Here is a 13146-nt window from a genome sequence, read left to right as displayed (position 1 = left end):
CAGCACTCGGGCACTTTTCCAGCTCAGTGTTTCTTGCAATGGAGGACATCAGTCACCACAGCAAAGCCCTTCATCTCCTCCCTTTGATAACGGCACTGAGGAGGGCTGCAGAAGGAAAACTATCACTGGCAACTGGGGGAACAGAGCTCAAAATGTCCGATGCTTCACTGTTACTCCCTTACGGTTTATGAAAGCTCTGCCCGGCGGTGATGGTGCAGATTCTGCAGCTGCTTCAGCATTCCCCGGATGGTTTCAGAATGATTTCAGGCTCTTTGGGCTTCAGAGGCCAATTGCGCTGGGTTTTTTGTTGTTGTTATTATCAGTAGATTTCAAAATGGCTGCTTTTCCACGGGAAATCCCCGCTTCCTGGTGGCAGAGCAAGCAGCTCTAGTAGCCAGTGGCAAGCCCCTATTAGCCTTGCTCTGGGTTCTGCTGTAGCTGCTTGTTGCCCTGTCTGTGCTGCATGACATTGGGCACAGAGCTCTAAGAGAAGGAGCAGCAGGAGCAGGTGATCTCTGGGAGCTGCTCAGGTTCCTCTAAATCACCCCGCTTCCCAGCAGTGCCTGGTCTGAGTCACAGAAGAACCCTGCTCTCATCCACCGAGGTAAATACCGACACCGCAACTGCTGTAGCGGCGGGAAGCTGTGCTGCTATGACAACCTTATCGGCGGGTTGTGGCACTTGTGACGGATAAACATCCTCCAGTGGGGATTTAGTTCTCAGCATGGCTCAGATCAGTCAGTGAGCACACGGCTACACTGCAGTGACCCCGGCGGGTTCAGTGCTTGTGAATCACCTCGAATCTGAAAGTGTTAGATGGGCACTTGGCTGCACTCAAGGCCGTAAATGAGAAAGATAGGAGCAGAGCAAAGTTCTCACGGGTCACAAACAGGCACGTGGGATCCTTAATGCGTCTCCCGGTTCCTGTGCTGTATTTCTCAGTGCAGGAGATAATCCTGTGTTGGTTTTCCTTTTCATTAAGCATGCAGAGAAATGCCATATGAATAGTAGGGCTGCAGTTCAAAAGCCACCAAGACTCGGTTTCCTTTTGCACGGGAAGTGGTGGTAAACTGAAAAACGTGGTTCGGTATCCTCAGGATGTTTACCTCCATTTGCTCTGCTTCTTTTAATTACTATCTTGCCATTAATTACTACCGATTCCTGGTAGGAATTCAAGTTCAATTCCAGATAGCCAGGATATAACACTAATTAGCACAAAATAACGATGCTATCATTATAAAAAGTGTTTTTAGCACGAACACGTACATATTTGGGCAGGGCTCCTCCATTTCAAAATGAGAACCTTTTACACAGGTGATGGCATCACCAGGCTCATGGTGTAGGAGTGCTCATTAGCCGCGTTGGACAGGTGATGCAGCCGTCAGTAAAGAGCTATTTCTGCCCACAGCACCTGACTGCTGAGGCACCAGCAGCTCCAGCATCCACCTCACGGATGTGAACGTGAGGTGCTCCGTGTGCTTTGGAGGAGACACAAAGGCTGGGCTTCAGCCCCAAAAAATCCTGAAAAGCATCAATTATCCCATTTTTAAACAGTCAGAAATCTGCCCTTGCCGTGGCTCAGGTGTGCAGCAGGATCTGCCTGTCCCACCTCATCGTCCTTGTTGTTCTCACTGCTGTGTCATTCCTGGTGGGTGTCATTTCCGCTATGAGGAAAGCTTGAGGGAACTGGGCTTGTTGAGCATAGAGAAGAGAAAGCTTCGGGGAGACCTCATCGTGGCTTTGCATAACATGGAGGGAGCGTATAAACAGGAGGGGGAACGGCTGTTTATGAGGGTGGATGGTGGTAGGACAAGGGGAATGGTTTTAAACTGAGACAGGGGAGGTTTAGGTTGGGTATCAGGAGGAAGTTTTTCACCCAGAGGGTGGTGACACACAGGAACAGGTTGCCCAAGGGGGCTGTGGATGCCCCATCCCTCCAGGCATTCAAGGCCAGGTTGGATGTGGCTCTGGGCAGCCTGGGCTGGTGGTTGGTGACTCTGCACACAGCAGGGGGTTGAAACTGGATGATCACTGTGGTCCTTTACAACACAGAACATTCTGTGGTTCTATGATTTCCATTTCCCAGGTGTGGATATGGGCCCCTCGGCTCTTTGGCTCCCCAGAGCGCCCAGCCCAGCCAAGCATCAGGCTCACACTTTGAAATCCATCCATGGCCCAGTAAGTCAGAGCTGGCAGGGACTTTTCCGATAACATTCCCCCACGTGATAGGCAATATTGCCCTCTGCTGGTCAATGACAGATTAAAGGCTCTACTCCTTCCCCGCATGCCGCAGCTCTGCTACCACACGCTGGTTTTCAGTCCCGGGGTCTTATTTGGTGCCATGAGACATCCCACCCTTTGGTTTGTTTATCACCAGAAGCAGCTTTTCATTGGGAGCACCTGAAAATCCACTTCTAATGACTGCTTTTAAAGATTCGAGCCGTCATTCTGAAACCCTCATTTTCAGATTTAACCCTTAGAAGCGTAACTTCTCTGAGCTGGTTTTGTAAGTGAAAGAGCTGCGAGGCCTTTCATTAATATTTGCTTTGGTTAATGAGATCGTCTGCATATGGAAGCTGTAAGCTGGGCCCCAGTTTTGTGGCACATAAAGGCTGGGCTGAGTTATAAATAAGCTGATGGAAAGAGCATTATTTTTAACCCAGGTCGGTCCCTGCTGTGGGACTGACTGCACACGTGGGTGCTGTGGGCAGGGATGAGCTGAGGGACGGTGATCCAGAGGTGCTTTGGAGCAGTGCGGTCCCCAAAATTGGTTCCTCGATGCCTTTCCCAGTACAAACAGCAGTGCAGGCAAAGCTGTAGCAGCACTGCAGCACTTCTTGGGGGTGATGTGCTGCACGGCTGCACTTTCTCATGGTAAAAAGCTTCTCAGCTAGCTCTCATCATTGCAGGTGGTACAGCTGGTTTTATTCCTCATCTGCCCTGAGTTCTTTAAACCTTCAATGTGCCCAGGAGCACCTGATGGAGGGGCCAAGAGAGCAGCGGTGCTGTGAGCATGGCGCTGGGAGGGATAAGGTCATTCTGAATTCTTCCATTTCAGACTGTTCCTTTCATGCTGTTTGGATTAGAGAGCTGTTGGGATTGATCTCTTACACAGCTGGGTGTAATTTACTGGGGTGTGTGCGGAGCTCCCTGTTTCATAGCCAATTGCAGTAGGTACATGTGAGTTTAATTGGAGTTTGATGCACAGAGTGAGATGCTTTAAGGCCTGCAGTGCAGTCAATGCAAATGCTGCACATTCATCAAGCAAGACTTATATATTGGGAGGAAAACAACATGGTTTGTGTTCCCAGGGGATGGATGTCCCAGTTCTGGTGCACTGTTAGGATGTGAACAGTCTTGACTGGTTTTTGCATGTACAGTTGTTGATATGTGGCTTCCCTATTCCTTCTCATTCCTGGTGTCTCATTGGCTTCACCTTGATACAGCCAGTATCACCAGACTGAACCGTGCTTCAGCACTGTTTGTATAGCATGCGAGTGGGAAACCCTGTAGGATCTTATGGGAAACTGGGAGTTGCTGGGGGAGGTTCTGGTTGGATATTAGGAAAAAAAATCTCAGAAAGAGTATTGGGCTGTGGCACAGGCTGTGCAGGGAGGTGGTGGGGAGTCACTGTCAATGGAGGTGTTCAAGAAATGTGGCAATGAGGCCTGTGGTCAGTGGGCATGGTGGGATGGGTTGGAGTTGGACTGGATGGACTTAGTGGTCTTTCCCAGCCTTTATGATTGTATGTTCTATCCCCTGAGCTCTTCCTTGCCCGCTGCCTTTTGCTGTCCCCATGCGATGGCAGCCAGCCGTCCCCTGCCGCAGAGACCAGCGTGCCCACAGCCTCATGCTGGCGTGGTGTTTGGACATGGGGACGTGAGCCTGTGCCGGATCCCTCCTCTCCCCAAGGCCTTATGTTGTGCTGTGAAATGACTTCCTAAAAAATACCTTACCTCCTCTTCCTCGTGCCCTCAGAAGCATCTCCCAGGGTACGCTTACAAGGTAAAGACGATGCCGCCTGCTTGGTTTGGGAGCGTCGGTTGTTTGGTGCACACCGTGGGGTATTGCTGCAAACGTGGGCCTTTTTCCATCTTCAAAGCATTTTCCAGCCATGAACATGCTGAGAGCACACGCCCCTCCTGAAGCAGCTGATGCCCAGGAGAAACGTCCCCAGTGTGACGCATCGCTTTTGATGCAAACAGAATGACGCCGTATTTCATCAGCGCTATTAAAAGTATTTAAGTAATTGAGTTAATGAAACTTCCAATAGCCTTTAGGAGACAAATCTGCTACACGCCCTTCTTGTCAGTTTTTTCTTTCTTTCTTTTTTCTTCTTGTTTTCTTGTTTTCCCCATGGAATGCTTTTATTTGTGATCTTACCATTTGCTTTTCGATGTGTGGGTTTTGTGTTAAGCAGCCGGTTTCCGTACTTCACAGCATTGGTACTGTTGTGTATTCTGCAGCAAGAGCGTCTTCATTTGCAAAATACCATGGGAATGACTGGAGTGCCTCATCTTTCATAGTACTTTTTCCAGACATCGGGTTTCAGTTTGCTTTGCGTCCATTCTTTAAGAGAGTGCATCTGTTTTAGTCCTTGAGCTGTGCTTATCTTTGGCATCTTCAGCCTGGTTTCCCACTTTCATTTGATCTCCAGTGCTTCTCTACCACCCTTAGATAGCCAACGTCCATCCCCTGTGAATCCACGTTTGCTTTGTTTTTCCCACATGGCCCCCATAGCTAGCCTAGCATGGGTATTTCTCCCTATCCCTTGCACTCAAAAAGGACTAACCCTTTCTATGCAGATGGTCAAGATGAGGTGTGACAAGCTGCTGTGCTCTGTACCAGTGCAATATTGTCCTGGACAAGGTGCTCGAATTGCTCGCCCTTCCTTCCTATGTCAGGGTAGCCCCAGTATGGTGAGAGGCAGCTGATGGAGCCTTCAGCTCCAGGCACTCCCCTTGCTACAGGCAGACCTGGAGACAGCTCTGAAGCCCTCTGCATGAGTGGGCAGACAGCCAAGGCAGGAGTTCAGTGTGGCCCTTTTTTCAGCCCACATTTCCATCGTTTCACGTGAGCCCTTCAGCATTTCGGATGCAGCTCACTCTTCTTGCTTTCTTTGCTTTTCCAGGTGAAGCAAACGAAGAAGCCTTTGCTGAGGAGTGCCGGCGGAGAGGACAGCACGCCCTGCCCTTCCAGCCCACCAACACTCGCCTGCTGAAGCCACACAAGCCTGCCAGTTCCCCCAGATATGCCTATCATTACAATAGCGATGAGGTGGAAGAGCAAGAAAAAAGCCGGGTTGCAAGCAGCTTGGAGAGCCCCTTTTATTTATCAGGTGTGCAAAATCACGTTGACGAGAAATGCGCAGAAAAGGATTCATCAGCTAGCCCAAAGGGGAAAAGCAAAAGCCAAGCCAGGGGGTGTTGCTGTGTGATTTAATGCTGGTGCCCAGTAGATAATAAATAGCCGGTTGAGTGCCTTCGTCTGCATTAGCTATGCTCATCCGTGTAGCCTAGATTCACAAATGATACCCAGGGCCTGACCCAAGGATCCAGGGCAAACTTTGTTTTGTTATGCTGCTGAAGTGCCCGTGCCCTTTGTTCTTAAAAGTGAAGGCCTCTTAGGGAATAACTAATCGCAGTACTTTGCACATTCATTTATCTAAATAGTGCTTGGCTTCCTTGCTGAAGGAGAAGTTCAGCAGCTTCACATTAATTCTGAAAGCTGCAATTTTGGGCATCTAAATCCTAATTGAGGGGGCTGAGGCTGTTCAGGCAAACAAGGAAGTGTAGCAATTAGTCTGGTTATTTTTGGAAGTGCTTAGTCCTTTAATGTATTTCCCACCTGTAATGTTTTGGCAATACAGTCCAGAGTCTCTCTTGGGCAACAGAACCCTCAGAGCTACTTGATTTGATCAGAACATGCGGTCAAAGCTCTCTCAGGACTGCCAGGGCAGGTTACTGTGTTAGCAACTGAGCGGCAGCATGGGCTGACCAAAGAGGCTGTGAGGTGTCCATGGAGATCTCCAAAAGCCAACCTGGATGTGGTGCTGAGCACCTGCTGGGCAGGGGTTGGACCAAATGGACCCAGAGGTCCTTTCAACCTCAGCCATTCTGTGCCTCTGAAACATGAAGATGCCTTGGTGTGTGGATGCCCACGCTCGGGACCCTTCTCAGCAGTGCTGGGTTCAGTGAGCTGCTGGGTATTAGGAATGCCTGGGCTCCTCAGGGCAAACACAGCACATGGGAAAGGTGTGCTGCAACAAAAATGAAGGAAGAATACCCCATTCCCCAAAACACGCACACATGGCACACACGCTCCCAACGCTATACCAAATCCTACTGCATTTGAGCCTTTAAACCTAACACCCTATACTCTACAAAAGCCCTGCAGATATACCCTATTATACGATGCCAGCTTGCAAAAGTAATCAGAAATATTCCAATGAATGTTTCCCTGACCAGTTACTTAGAAGTTTAGTTTCATGAGGGATAATTTGATTTCATCCTTAAGAAAAAAGAAAACTCAAAAAATCTCCAGAATCTTCCCTCTGTGCTGATGTACTGAAGGCTCCTGTATGAGGGTTACAGGGCCAGTTGTCTATACATGTAGCTGGCAAAAAACCCCCAGTAACTTGGCGTGCTATTTGGGGACTTCAGGTTCCCGGTGATCCTAACTATGTTTTGTAGTAGTTTCCAAAGAGCAATTTTTGGAGCTGTTAGAACGTTGCTCAGGGCTTCTAGCTGTGAGTCTATTTATGCTCCAAGGCGCACAAGTTTGCAATTAAAATGAATTTCCTGAATTATTTGCACAATCCCCAAATCCGTTGCCCTACCTGTAGATTGCCATAAAACAGATATAAAAGAATCAGGGTTGAAAATAGGATTGCAGTCAAGACTATGATTTTACTGTTGCTTTAAATGTTTTGCCTGCTGTTCCTCTGATAGACAGACAGTGGCTGCTGAAGGACTGGTCGAGTTAGTCATAAAAACCTACGTGAGTGTCTTCATTTCTGCCTGGGAAGTTCATGCTGAGCCCTGGCCAGCAATGCTGTTCTCCTCCATGGGTGCTCACCTCTGTCAGCTCAGCAGGCCGGCTCCACAGCTCTCTCATTGCACAGACCACTTGCTTGCTCCCGCTTGGCTTCTCATTTATCACTGTGACAGCTGCCATGCGCGGGGGAAAGAGCCGCATCGTTCTCTGCCTTGATCCAAAGCCCACTCTGCAGTGGAAAATAGCAGAGCTCAATGGGCTCGGCCTGGCGCAGCTCCACTCGGATGGGATCGTTTTTGCCACTGTTGGCACACAGCCCTTGGCAGCGATTGCTGCACAGCAGTTTTAGATGTTGTCCCGGCTCTAGCACCCAAAGCAAATTCTCAGTGGTTAATGAGTCAGCTGCAGTGAAATGGTCCTCTTTTCCCAGCTTGAGGAGGGGGAATGCTTGAGTTTTAATTTGTAAGTCCTTAGCAAACTGAATTGGAAGGGCAGGGGGGTAGGTTTCATCTCGGCTGTGTGGTGAAGCCCATGTCTCCCCAGTGCTGACTTTCAGACCAGCGAACCATATTCAGACGTGCAGTGAATCCTCTCCGCAGTGAGGGCTTCCAGTCATTGCAGTGAGGTTTTAATACAAAACTAATTCAGTTGGACCTGATTCTCCACCTTAGTTGGATGCTTTGCGCTGAGGTAGGAATTGCTCCGGGTTTCATGTTGTTATGGTTTCACAATGGTCACCGTGTGTTCTGGGGTTGCTGAGAAAAGTTTTCTAGCTCCAGACAAACAACTTTTTTGCCAAGACCTCAGGTGCTGCTAGTAATGCACTCCCGAACTGTGTGCTGTTCATCTGAGTAAAGGTATCCGAGCTGTAATGTAGTGGTACAGCATAGACCTGGAGGTTGCAACTGCTAATGGAACTGTGACTTGGGAGTTTTGATCTGTATCTAACAGGAATTATTTAAATACTTAACTGTAAAAATACTGGGAAATACTTGATGCACAAAATGGTTGTTTGCAAGATGATATTGCAAGGTTTGCTCTTCCTTTGGAATGAAATAGCTTGTGTTAACCTAAAACCTACTACGTTAATAATTCATTTTCGATTCATTTTCATCTGCTGGCATCACCAGAGAAACCTCTTCAACAGAATGAGCTTGACTAATCCTGATCCTTTCTGGCATGAGTTCCTCTGCTGGAAACTTGAGCTCTTCAAGCTTCATTATGTCTTTAACACAGTGTCCGTTCTTCTTACCAACGTATGATTTCCTGAATTACGCATTACTAACTAGTAAATTTGAGGTGCTGGTTGTCCAGACTAATTACCTTGTGATTCCCTCACATACTTCTATTTGGGTATGTAATGGAAAGTAAAGCCGCTTTGTTTTCTGTAGAAACCTAATCCGTGAGGAATGCTGGATGTGCGGGTGTGATGGGAATGAACTGTCCCGCTGCTCTCTGTCCTGCAGTGTGGCTCCCTGCCCCACTCCTCTGTGGGCAGAGGGTAGGAAGAATGCCTACTGGCTTGGGCTCGTTGCCTCCCTGGCTCTACTGGAGCTGCCCTTGTGCACGGTTTTTTTTTGGCTGCTGGTAGTAGAGCATCCCATTACCCTTTTGCTTCCTGTAGAATGCGGCTGAATTGCACATGGAAGGGCTTCCAAGGCTACAGTGCCTTGCAAGCTTTTGCTTGCCATGTGGGAGTAAAACCTTGGACTTTATTCAACAATGTGTTACCTTAATTAAGAGCAGGTAAGCAGGTTGTATCTGGCTTGGTATGTTCTTCTAACAATTCTTCGCAGGATTGGTGATGAAAATAGTATGGTGAGCAAGCATGAAGGAAGGCCCCAGTAAGTTTTTTCAGTCCCCTGAAAGATCAAAGTGTGAATTACATCACAGGGTTGGACAGTGAAACTGAAGAACTCATCCCTTGGATTTAACAACCAAGGTAATTAAACAGTGGAGTGGCATACCTAGGCAGGGTGGGATGTTTTGTCACTGCTGCCCTTTATGTAAAGGCAGGTTCTTTTTCCACAGTGCTCCATGGCATAGGCAGCAGCCGTGGTTGTGGTGAGAGGACTAGTAGGTCAAATTGTGGTCTCTGTTGGGCCGTGGCTTGGACTGAAAGCAGGGAATGAGAAAGTAGAGCTATAATTGTAAACTGAGTCACATGCATGAAATTATACTGAAGATGTGACTGGGGGTGAATTTTTGTAATGGCGTTTCTGAGACCGGTCAGGCTGCAGTAGCGGCTGGTGGCTCCAGCTCAGATAAGCCAGCAAACTTGGAAATCGTTTTGAAATGTATTGTTTTGATTAGAGAAATACCTCTAAGAGGAGAAAATTAAGAAGCGTGGTCTGCAAAACCCAACCTGCACAATGATCTGCTGGCCCATTAAAGGTTCACACATACGTTGGGGCCTCCTGGCTTGCCTCTTTGGATCCATCACTGGAAGTAATACACCTCACATGCCATTGCCTCCCAAGAAGGCAATGAATTCAGACTGAAAATAGCTGTGCCCCTGCAAGGTACAGATGGCTGAGTAGTGATAAGCCAGGAGGAAAGTCAATCTGGGACTCAGCAGAGAGGCTGCCCAGTTTGTTTTGGTCCTTGTTGAGGTGGCTGAGGGTTTTGCTACAAACTGTTGGAAGTTGGCTTCAGCTTTCAGCAGCTTCCTGAAGACCAGAATAATTTCTGTGCTCTTTATGGTTCTTCTGGAAGTAGGAGAGAGGGAGATGAAATGGGGAGTGGTTCAGCAAGATGCTCTTCATTGTAGACAAGAATTATCCAGGTTGTAAAGCAGGTGTAATTCCAAATGGTGTGGATTCTTGCTTTGTCCATTCCTGGCAGCTGACAGCAGCAAGAAAGTACCAAGTTAGTCTGATATCTGTCTTCATTTCAGTGAATCTGATTCCAAATATCAATACTTTGGGAAGCTCTCAGAAACTATTCTTCCTCCACCATCCCCTGAGGCTCTTTATCTTAATATAACACAGCTCTAGAGTTTAGATGGATAACAATTACATCCAAGGGTGGAAATTTGCCAAGCCACTCTCCAGGACCGGGACTGCTTGGTTGAAGCCCATTCAGCTGGGCACCAACTATGGCAAGTTTCCATGAGCGCTTTGTGATGCTGGCGACTCACCAGGACACGTTTACTCCAAATTAATCAAATAGTAATGGGGCTGCTGCATTCTAATTCAGATGTTGTTCTCTCACGACTTTGGGACTAGGCTTCTAAACCAAGGCAGCTAAATATGCTTTTAATTAGTGCTGATTGACGTGGTCCGGTGAAAGGTTACATCTATTGTGTGCAGCACTTTTTTTTGTTAGGAGCTGCTCCACTTGTTTGGATCAGATTTCTGGCTGTTATCACCCAGCGTAGCATCACCAGAGCTAACGGACAGACAAAGTTTGACCTATCCTTTCTTCTTTGGTGAGGGTAGAAAGGGAAATGGTTGGGAGCGAAATTATTTATCACAGCAGGCTAGAAGCAGAAAAGACCTGGCAGTTTTCTCCCGAGGAATACTCTGTATTTGTGTGTTATCTCCTACTTTGGCCAATCTGTTTCTGTGTGTCAGCGATAACACTTGAAAGATTTCCACTTTTTACCCTTATCATTCCTGTGCTGGTTGGAGACTGCATTGTCAAATAGCTAGATATCTTCATACTGCATTACTTTAACATTTGAATTGTTTCATTTGTAAGACAATGAATTATGTGGTATTCACTTCGAGCCATAATTTACATTTGACTCACTGTATTCTTAAGGAAAAGTTGCTGGGGTTGCTTTCACAACCTCACACGTCTGAAGAAAGTAGAGATGAATGCGCAAAAAAAGAAGCTGATATAAAATAGCTGCATCAAAAGCAATCGTGCCTGTATGTGGAAGCCTTTTGGAAATGCCGACAGTGTTGTGAAAATGAAAAATGACAAAGTTATGACGCTAATCACCTGTTAGGGTTTAATGGTGCTTTCCCAAATACGTGTTAATGTTTCATCGTTGTTACATGAGGTTGTTCTGATCAGCCGATACGATGCTGTTTTTCCCTCCAGTGAAGAGAAGAATCCTTTAAATAACACTCTTTGAATGACCAACACTCAGGAGTTGGTGTGTTTCCTCTGCCTCCATTGGCCTCTGTGGGAAAGCCAAGAGATATGTGAGCCCTTCTAGGCAGCATCCCTTATAGCATCTTTCAATGCCAAGGGATCCCAGTTTTGACAGCGTATGGCAGACTGAGGGGCTGATGTGGAAGTAAACTTTGTGGAAGGGGCTCTTAATGAGGAAATGTTGAGGCAGCGTTGCCTGGAATGGGGCTATGTCAGGAGGGTGAGAGGGCGCCAGGAAAAACAGATCATCACCTGCAGTTCCACAGAGCACTGGTAGTTTTTTTCTTCCTTAAACAATAACAGTGTTTTCTGTTCTAACTTTGCACAGGCTGGTCACTCATGGCAGAATTTCTAAATAAATATCCTGGTTCTTGACTCAGATGATTGCAAAAGATGAAGTAATGCTGTTGATACAGCGTAGGAGCTAGAGTGATAACCTTGGAGCAGTTTCCCTTTGCTGCAAGGGAGTGTATTTCCTCCAATACACAAACCTTTGCTGGCGTATGAGGTGGCTTTACCCAAACACTATTGTGTGATTCTGCTGAAGCCTTAAACTGAGGAATTACAGCACAACAAAAGTAGTTTTGCTTGGGAGGAGCTCATTTAGAGTGACCTCAAGGAATCCTGGTGGTCATGGCTCTCTGACCTCATGCCACTTCCTTTTTCCACCTTCATTTTGCTGTCGGTGCTAACTGGAGGTGATGAGGTGACATTCTCAGGGTCCCATCTAACTGCTTGCAAACCAACTGGAGAGCAGAAGCTGAATTCCAGGCAGGCAGAGCTGTGCCCTTGGTGGCCATTCTCCAACTCACAGTCTGGATCCCGGGTGTCTTGTAGGGGCCCCATTCCCTGTGTGGAGCACACAGATTCCCAGGGGCAGAACACTGCTGAGCTACAAGATCCCTCTCAACACCTCGTGGCATGATTTGCTTTTAGTTATTTGAGGGAAATGCTTTCTACCTCTGGGCTGAGATTTCAAAGAGCACTTGGTAGATACGGTGCTGGCTCTGCACAGTACTGGCAAGGCTGCGCTTTGCTGCAGACTTGGAGGAGAGGACGTGATGCAGAGCAGGAACTGATCTTCATGCATTTCTCTGGGTTGAAAACCACTGTTGGGATGATGATCACATGGCTGGAAGCTTGTGCCTATTGAACCGGTAGCAAGTAATCGATGCTTCAACATGATCTGCAGTAGATAGAGCCTGTGGTGCATAGTTAAGCATGAGCAGGCTGATGACCTGCATGTAAAATGCATATTGGTAAACACCGAGCACCTTATTTCCTCAGAATTCTCAGCATTTCCCATTCTTTAAATGGAAACGCAAATATTGTGGTAACTCTTTAACTCCTGTGGGCAGGAAACACCAATACTGAAATGGCTCCTGTTGTGTAAGTTGTACTTATTGCTTCTGTCCGGAAGATCGTTCTGGGTTTGCATGTGCTCTGATTTTGAAGCTTTTCCTGAATGGCTTTGAAGTCTTTTTGAAAATTCCGAGATATTTTCAGACTTCAAAGATAGACGCGGTTTTCTTTCTATCCTAATAGAACAGATGATTGAAAAACAAACCAACAAAAATTGGAAAGCCAGATGTTTTCTTTAAGACTCCTTAATCCATTCAGAGAAATGTGTGCTTTTGATAAGATAGCAAAGGCCGTGGATACTGTGAATGATGTTTCACAAGCCCTGTTTCCTCAGGATACAAAGAAGGCAGCAAGAGGAGGAAGCAGAAGCAGAGGGAGGAGCAGAAGAAGAAGAAGTCAACCAAAGGGAGTTACTAAAATGGACATCTCTGCTATGCCAATCCCTTTATTAAAACGGCAACTTGCGTTACATTTGAGCACACCTCTTCTGTGTGTATTTTTCAATTGTTCACACTGCTAGTAAGGAAGTGACTCATGTTTAAGACTGTACTAAAATTGCACTATATTATTCTTTTTAGTTTTCACGGAGTGGCTTTCTTGCCAGTCAGGTTAAGGAGTTTGGTTGGGGCTGGTCGTGGTTAGAAGTGTGTTATGTTAGAAGATCGGAGGGTATGACAGAATCTC

At 47.0% G+C, this 13146-nt stretch overlaps 1 protein-coding gene across 2 annotated transcripts in view; it reads left to right on the top strand.

The window, feature by feature from the left end:
* The window catches only part of DNAJB6 (DnaJ heat shock protein family (Hsp40) member B6), a 47015-nt gene extending 34077 nt beyond the window's left edge, over positions 1-12938 (top strand). The window contains exons 9-10 of one of the 2 annotated variants that reach the window (XM_072327755.1): positions 5132-5338; positions 12797-12938. In XM_072327755.1, the coding sequence (XP_072183856.1) occupies positions 5132-5338; positions 12797-12879 (290 nt within the window). In that variant the 3' untranslated portion in view covers positions 12880-12938. Of the gene's footprint in view, positions 1-5131; positions 5458-12796 lie in introns of those variants that run through there. The other variant, XM_072327754.1, reaches the window with a different exon arrangement.
* The last annotated feature ends 208 nt before the right edge of the window (positions 12939-13146 follow it).

Source organism: Excalfactoria chinensis, chromosome 2, assembly GCF_039878825.1.
Source record: "Excalfactoria chinensis isolate bCotChi1 chromosome 2, bCotChi1.hap2, whole genome shotgun sequence".
Classification (NCBI taxonomy): Eukaryota; Metazoa; Chordata; class Aves; order Galliformes; family Phasianidae; genus Excalfactoria; species Excalfactoria chinensis.
The sequence above is the reverse complement of the archived record's forward strand: the minus strand, read 5'-3'. Positions and strand labels throughout refer to the sequence as shown.